At 42.0% G+C, this 7,996-nt stretch overlaps 2 protein-coding genes across 2 annotated transcripts in view; one reads left to right on the top strand and one right to left on the bottom strand.

The window, feature by feature from the left end:
• The window catches only part of TOMM40L (translocase of outer mitochondrial membrane 40 homolog (yeast)-like), a 22,507-nt gene extending 15,528 nt beyond the window's left edge, over positions 1-6,979 (top strand). Inside the window, exon 9 of the mRNA XM_009997373.1 lies at positions 6,908-6,979. Coding sequence (XP_009995675.1) covers positions 6,908-6,979 — 72 coding nt within the window. The remainder of the gene's footprint in view (positions 1-6,907) is intronic.
• A 61-nt stretch (positions 6,980-7,040) lies between these two features.
• Positions 7,041-7,996, bottom strand: part of NR1I3 (nuclear receptor subfamily 1, group I, member 3) — a 2,393-nt gene continuing 1,437 nt past the window's right edge. The window contains exons 4-8 of the mRNA XM_009997372.1: positions 7,856-7,977; positions 7,637-7,782; positions 7,435-7,551; positions 7,262-7,367; positions 7,041-7,170 (exon numbers count right to left, since the gene is read on the bottom strand). Of these exons, the coding sequence (XP_009995674.1) occupies positions 7,041-7,170; positions 7,262-7,367; positions 7,435-7,551; positions 7,637-7,782; positions 7,856-7,977 (621 nt within the window). The remainder of the gene's footprint in view (positions 7,171-7,261; positions 7,368-7,434; positions 7,552-7,636; positions 7,783-7,855; positions 7,978-7,996) is intronic.

Genomic DNA, 7,996 nt, shown 5'->3' with positions numbered 1-7,996 from the left:
TAGCTCCACTGGAAATACAGTATTCAATCAACTGAAGCTGACTTACAGCCTAATTTATAGCTACTTTCTGATAGTCAATATTCACTGTTCCCTCTGCTCTTCATCCCTCTCTTATTTTAAGCGCTCCTCAGCAACAGAAAAATTGCATAATATTTGTGTATAAGCTAAGCTCTCAAACATTTCATGTTCAAATGGGTTTGAATTAGGGGAAAATTAGTTCGTACAAGCCAGTAAACATGGCTGCCCTGCAGAAGTGCCTGAAATTGCCCATGATAATTGTTTGCATACTATCTCTACTGTAACTCTACAGTGATATATTTATTGCCTGTTCTGGCAGAGATACAACAGTGCTATGTGGGCAAGTACATGACAGACATTCCCGTGTTTGCAATTATGGTTCCTTGCACATACCAGATAAACTGAAGCATGGCACAAGTGCCTGTGTGTGTCTTCAGTCTAAATCCGTACACTTGCTCTAAACTTTCACCGGCCTGGCAGGAGAATCTCTTGCATTCACCCTTTCCTCTTCAGCATATAGAGTTTTATTAAATTACAAGAGTGATGAAATGTGGAGACCATCTTCTTCTGCACATCTGATACAAATCAAGAGGCCAAATTTTTACTCATGTGAGCAGTTCAATTAATTTCAATGAGATCATTTTTATGGGCATGGTGGCAAAATATTAGAGAAAAAAAGAGACTTGAGTATTTTATTGCATTTGTTATGAATGAATGTGACGTGGCTGCAACACTGGGAAGTGAACTTAGTGAAGCTGTTAAGTACCACAAAGGATACTCCTATGGAAATCCTGGTTCCAATGAAGTCAATGGGAAACCTGATGTATAGGACAAGCATCAGAAAAATGGTGTATAACCACAAGAATTTTCAGGCATATGCTCCTAGTTAAACAGTTTAGAAATTTTAGTTCTTATATAAAATCTCATATTAAGAATATTTGTGTCAGTTTAGAACTCAAACAATTTGAAGAGCTCTTCATTTCAACAGATCACCTTCCACATGATGGGTTTTCTTATTTGTGGTGGAAGACTAAAATTTGTTTACACTTCAGAACATAATTGTGTTCTGTGTGAAGCACTGTAGGTGAATTGGGAGTATGTGGTATTTTTTCTAATTAAAGCCAGACTTTTGTTTAATTACTTCTGAGTAAGGATTTCAAAACTTGGGTCTGACAGATTTTGCATTCATGATAATTTTATTGTGGCAAGAAATTAGATTCAGTCTTATGAAGCTACATTCACTGCAATATGGGAAAACAAAACTAGGCCAAGACAACTTCATCTTTGCAACTGCTGGAAACTTCTTGTGAAACTTAGTTGTCTCGGGAACATTTTGAAATAATCTCTGAATGGCTGTTTCCAGGCTGAGCTGGAAGCTGGAATGGTGGATCAGAGTTGCTCCCGGGTTTTCCAGCTATATCCCTTGTCTTCAACTGGGGCCTCTGCAGAAAGGGATTTGGTTTAGGAAAAACATGTGATATTCATATGTGTTAGAGCCTATAGAAAAAAAAAAGAAGAAAGACTGCTATGTTTTTTATATATGAATGCATTCCAAAAAGTGTCTGAGCTCTCCTTTCTATAACCAGCTAGAAAATATTTACAATTATTTCAAGTTTCCCGTACTCTAAACAAATTCACTCATTAAAACCAACTGAGTAATAAAAACAAACATTTCCAACCATGTAAACCAAATGCAAAAATCTGCCTGTCATTTGTGAAAATGGTTTTGATTTGTGTATATCTAAATTAGTGGAGTTATTATTTTCCCTCAGTACCACTGATGTGGTTTTACATAAAGAGTTTAATAAAATAGGTGGCATTAGCAAAATGCAAAATAATTTATCAGGGATGTTATTTTCACCTAACAATATTGAGAGGAATAGACAGTAGGCATCATGGACTTTTTTGAAGATATACTCTGTACCATCTTTTACGAGAAGAAATCCAGGGCTACAGTGATAAATGCTTGGTGACAAATGTTTAATTACATAAATAACATAAATTGTGGTCTGATACTCTGCCCTTCTGAAACTCTGGCACAGCTTCATAGTGATAGAAAAGGGCTGCCAGCCCATTCATGGGCTTCTGCTCTCCCTGGCCAAACAAACATTCTCCCTTTCCAGAACAGCTTCTCTTCCAGGGACAGAGGGGAAAGCACCAGTGAGCAGGATTTCCTCCAGTTCTGCCATCTTGATCCAAATTAAAATTACAGTTTAGAGGACAGCCTCTGATTGTCTCTTAATAGACTAGAATAGATTTATCTGTGATTATATTTACTGTGCTTTGAAGGAGATTTATATATGGTTTCTGCTATGAAAAAGTGTTTTGGAAAATGTGTAAAATATCATAGCCTGTGAGACAAGCAAATCCTTTTCTCCTTCTACAGCACCAGTGACTTCCAGCCAAGTTAATACCCTATTGCATATGTCTGCAGTAAATCTTCACCTTCTTCAACACCTCCACATGATTTGCTGTCTCTGGGTGTACTGACACCTTTTCTCATGTGAGAACTTTATGGCTTGATAACCATAAAGGGACAGCTGGCTCAGCACAGTGGTTACTACTTACTCTCACCTCCTAGTTAGTAGAAACATAAATATATAGACAAGCATGTACAGTTCTCACTTGTAAACTGAAATGTGGGAAATGTTTCCTTATGTATAAGCTTATTACTTTGGGGATACGTGTCTTATATCAGCAGTGGCTTTGTATGTCCTGTTGTAATAAAATAGCTATTAACAATGAGCTCAGTCTGAACACTCCTGAACTCTGAAAGAGGCTAGATGTCACCTTCAACCTGAACCAATGAGTCAGGCCTATTTCCAGCTTCATTTGCCTCTGTGCATGCTGTACAGAAAAATCAAAGGCACAGGTAGATATTATTTAGAAAAAGCACCTAAACTGCCTGCCTTGAAAGTACTTTTCTGGTTGCTTTTATTTATAGATGAGGGAAAGATCAAGGCGTTAAAAAATTCTCTTCATTTTTCCCTTCTCCTTTGTCAGTGATGTGCTGATGATGTTTATTTTTGGATGTGATGTGTTAAGAGCCCTATTGGTGTGGGGCTGGGATTCCCTGCAATTTCCTGTCTGCAGGAGCAGCAAGCGTCTCATACTTTACAAACCAGGCAGACCTGCAAGGACAGTGACTAATTACCTTCATTTATCATGCTTCCAGGCACCCTTTCAGGTAATCTGATTGGAATCTCCTACTTGTCAGTGGCTCAGGAGTCATCAGTTCACAGGACAACCACAGAAAATTACTGAGGTTTTGGTATCCATTATTGCTCTGGATGTTAAGACACTTAATTACTATAACACAGAGGGAATAAACTGCTTATGTGTCAATTGTTAATAGAACATAAGTCTTTAGCATTGCCTTTAGAAATCCTAAATTCAACAATAATTTCAGCTTTGTGGTTCCTGTTCCCTCATGTCACTGGGATGGGAAAGAATAGACACTACAGGAGAATTTTTTCCAGGTTGCCGGGAAAGGATAAGAGAGGAAACAAGAGCACCAGCATGTCTGACCTGGGCAACCTGTTGCTTTTGCACTACTTTCTTTGAGCTTCCCAGCATCACTAAGGCATCCCGTGTATGACCTTTCCCACAGGGGAAGAGGAGGGGACCAGACACTGCCTCTTGTGAATGAGTTGCTGCCAGAGCTTTTTATTCCCACACATTGCTGAAGCGAGGTCCTGGCCACAAGGAAGGTGTTTAGTAGGGCCATAAAAATTGCCCTTCCTCTCCTGTGGTGAGGAAAATCACATGCAGAGGAGGGAGACAGTGGCTGGAGAGCATCCACTATGGCTTCCTTGGCATAAGAAAGGCTTTTCACTTGCTTTCAGCTCACTGAAATCTGGAGAATCTTTTAGAAAAAAAAAAAGAGTTGGCAATAATGAGATGGAATACCTAGAAGTGGCAGCTGCCTTGTTTCTCAGAAGTCAGAAATCCCACCACCTCTATCTGCAACTGCAAAGACATCCCATAGTACGATGACAAAAAACTGTCTTTGCTTGACAGTTTCTATGATAAAAATTCCTGGCCTGTCTTGACATTGTTTTGAGAAGTTTCTCAAAGATTACTTTTTTCTGCCAAATTAGTGGTACCTCTCAAAGCTCTTGCCAGCATATTTTCTCTTCAGTTCAATATCTGAAAAATATTCTTCTTCACTTTCACACAGTGCTTTATTGAATTTTCCCCAATTCATGGGGTGTGCCTTAAGTTCTGTAATAAGAAATGCCCAATTATTTCACTAAAATTTTAAGCCTCATGCTCCTCCCTTGTTAAAAGCCACAATGCTCTACCCAGACCCATGGACTCCTTAGTAGTTTTTTTCCCCTAACTGAATGAAACATTACCTTGCAATTCCAAACACTTAAGAAACATGTTTATGCACTTTATGAGAGACTAGATTCACTTGTGCAGGAGACACCTCCCCTTCCTCTGCTCCTAAGACCTTTGTTACAATTTTCAAAATTTACCCAAGACAGGAGTTAATCTTCAGTTAGGGAGAGTTGCATTTTATTGTGCTCATTGTCTATACCATTTATCAGAATTTTTCCTCTTGAAATCCCATATATTGGGCAAAAAAATCTTATTCATGGAAAGATGCCAGTCTTCAGACATGAGAATGAAACAGGACAAAATATTTTTTCCTAATTTCAATATTCCACAAGAGAAAAAATCTCAATAAAATTAATTATTGTTTAGACAGAGATTTTATTTTCCTATATGGTAAATTCTTGGAATGGAAAATGTTGAATTGGCCCATTGACTTAAGATCCAAAATTTCCTTCATTTAATGCTCTACAGCTCTGCTAAATGTATTTTCAGCCAGATCAGTAGCAGTGAAAGTCTCTGGTTTTGCTAGTCATATGCTGTATGGTATTCTGTTACCTCAATGATATATTTTGAATCCCACACACATCCATTACTGTACACTGGGCAAGCACTTTCCTTTTGGCTATGCTCGCTTAGATATTTCCTTACACTTGACTGATATCCTCAAATACTTACTCTGTTTGTTAAATACATATATATAATTTAATAATACATTCCAAGAATGATTGCTTAAAACATCAGGTACTTGGAAATTTTGCAGAGCAAAGCCAGTGCATACTTGTACACATTTCATGATCATTTGCCAACATATATTCTATTTTCCTTGACCCATTCCTTGCTTTTACAGCTTAAAGCAGAGCTTTCCTGAAATAACACTTTCTTTTTAGGATCACCTCATATTTTGGAATGTAATCATTTGAACTACTGCAGAGTTCTGCACCTACAATCAGAACATGAGTCCAGTCAAGTATCAGAGCTCATCATTGTCTCCCAAACTCTGGGTCTTACACTTTGCAGATTTTCCATTCATTGAGTGGTTAGGAAGTGTTATTGTCAATACAATCCAACATTCTCTTGCAATTATTCTAATGTAATGCAGTTTATATTAAGACTTTACAGTTCCTAAGCTTTTATATAGGAAAGAAAAATTGCAGCATCATTCACACTACTGATACACCTCAGAATGCTGACAGGAACGTAACATCAATAGAAACCAATGAAAAAATTCAGAGTGAGAAAGCATATGGTGTGTAATTAATTCTACAATTAATTTAGAGAGATATTTTACTATGATCTGTTCTGCTTTCTCTTCAATACAGACGCAACTCCTAAAAAAACTTGAAGTGAGATGATCAGTAACAAGGAAAAATAATTAATGTACAACATGAGACTGTAGTAAAAGACTTTTCCAAACCTATGTTTTACCTAACTTAATGAACTTTCCTTGAATGTCACTAGTATTTGTACAGTCTCTGAACTGTACATTTATAATAGTCTGCAGTAAGGAACAGAAAGTAGAAGGCTTTTTGCGTGATTTTACGGACTAGTCAAAGTTTCATTGGTTTTAAAAGGCACTCAGATCCTGCTAACCTCCCTGCCATTCCAGAAACTGTCCCATAAAATTGTGTGACATCTCACGCACAGTGTTATCCCCCAGTCGCATCAAGGAAGGTTTATACTGGATATTAGGAAACATTAATTCACTGAAAGAGTTATCAAGTGTTGGAACAGGCTGCCCAGGAAAGTGGTGGCTTCATCATCCCTGGAAGTATTTAATAGATGTGGAGATGTGGAGCATGGGGTTGTGGTTTGTTGGTGGACTTGGCAGTGCTGGGTTAATGGTTGGAGTTGATTATCTTAAGGGTTTTTTCCAATGGAAGTTATTATATTATCCTATGTTCAGTGGGGTAACAGGTCTTTTACTTATCTGGCTATGCAGGAAAGTTCAGCTCTGGAAGGAGAGATGCCTTAAAACTGAATCACTACTTCTGCTTATAGACATGATTCTTAAAGTGAATACATTTAGTCTGATTCCAGAGTCTTAACAGGCAGAAAGGGAAGGCGAACTCATGGCTTTCACGTAAGAAAATGCTTGTAGTACTGCTATTCAGGGCTTGGGCGGAGGCCAAGGGGGCAAGGCTGGGGTTTTATTTATGTTTTTGTAACAGAGGCCAAGGGCAATTTTCCCTAAGGATGCCCAGCAAGAAGAATTGTGTCTATTTCAGCTGGGATGACCCAGATGGGTGCTACATTTTGTTTTCCTGGCAAGAAACAGTGATAGCTCATCACATCTACTGCCCCAGGAAAAGTAAGAAGCACATGTTGGGAAGGCGGAAGGCAGCATGTGCCCCTGTCTGGGATGCAGCCTGAGAATCCCACTCAGGGACCACTAACTGTGCAGCTCTGGCAGGCAGCAAGGTAAAATATCCTGGAGACACAGACAGTCACTGACAGTTTGGTTTAGATTCATCTGTTTGGATGACCCAGCCCTGGCCCCCACCACCTTCCTCCCACCCCTGCTCTGCCTCAGTTTCCCTCTGTGGCGCAGGGGGTGGTTCCGGGTGGGGGCTGGAGGTACCAGCGGTGCCTGTGCACACACCCACAGAGCCTGGAAAAATAAAGGAGCTTTACTCTGCTCTATGAACCTTGCTGGCCCCATGAGCCCCAGCTTGGTGTGGGGTCTAGCTGATGATTTCAGAGAGCAGCGGCGTCATTGAGGAGAGGTCCTGGATGTGGAGGATTTGCCGCGTGTTCTCCACCTTCAGTGTCTGCAGCTCTGTCAGCAGCAGCAGCAGCTTGGCATAGAGGAACCTGGGACAGGGGGAAGTGCCTGGCTGGGACACAGTGGCCATCCCCATGGCAGAGGGGACCACAGCCATGCCACCACCCCCCTGGCACCCACCGGCCCTCAGGCATGGCATGCTGGTGGTCAATGTAGCTCTTGAGGGTCAGGGCCACCTTCTCCTGGAACTGGTCGATGAATTCATGCTGGGTGATGCTGGCGTGGTCTGGGGGCACAGGGTGGGTGTCAGCAGGGCCGAGGGGACCCCCCACTGCTGCCTCCACTGTCCCTACCTGGCGAGAAGAGAAGCATGGCCTGGAGCAGGACGTACTCGGCTTCGTGCAGCTGCAGCTTCTTCAGGCTGATGTGGAACTTGAGCAGTGGCTCCAGGTAGATCTGCTGGAAACCAGCTGGGAGGAGCAGGGTGGTGACGGGCCTGCTGGGATGGGGACAGGGCTGTCCCCAACTGCCCGGTGCCACTGTCCCCCTCCTCACCCAGCGCTCCATCCTGGATGGTGTAGCAGTGCTGCCCGCACTCCCAGGCGTTGGTCTCCGCATTGAAGACGGTGTTGAACTGGACCTGGCAGATCTCTAGGGTGGCCCCTTTCAGCAGTGAGATCTGGTCATCTATGGGCAGGCTCCTGTGAGAGGGTGAGGGGGGTGTCAGGGCAGGGATGGTGTTGGGGGGCTCCTGCCTGTGTCCCCCCTGCAGACCTGAAAGCAGGGATCTCCTTGGCAAAGTTGATGACTTGCTGGATCATGAAGGTGCTGAGGTCAGCAAAGTGGGGCAGCATGGAGAAGACGCCGGGCAGCACGTCCTCGCCTGGGCAGTCGGGCTGCAGGGACGGCGGCGCC

Source organism: Chaetura pelagica, unplaced genomic scaffold (assembly GCF_000747805.2).
Source record: "Chaetura pelagica isolate M959 unplaced genomic scaffold, ChaPel_1.0 scaffold1105, whole genome shotgun sequence".
In the NCBI taxonomy this organism is placed as follows: Eukaryota; Metazoa; Chordata; class Aves; order Apodiformes; family Apodidae; genus Chaetura; species Chaetura pelagica.
The sequence above is the reverse complement of the archived record's forward strand: the minus strand, read 5'-3'. Positions and strand labels throughout refer to the sequence as shown.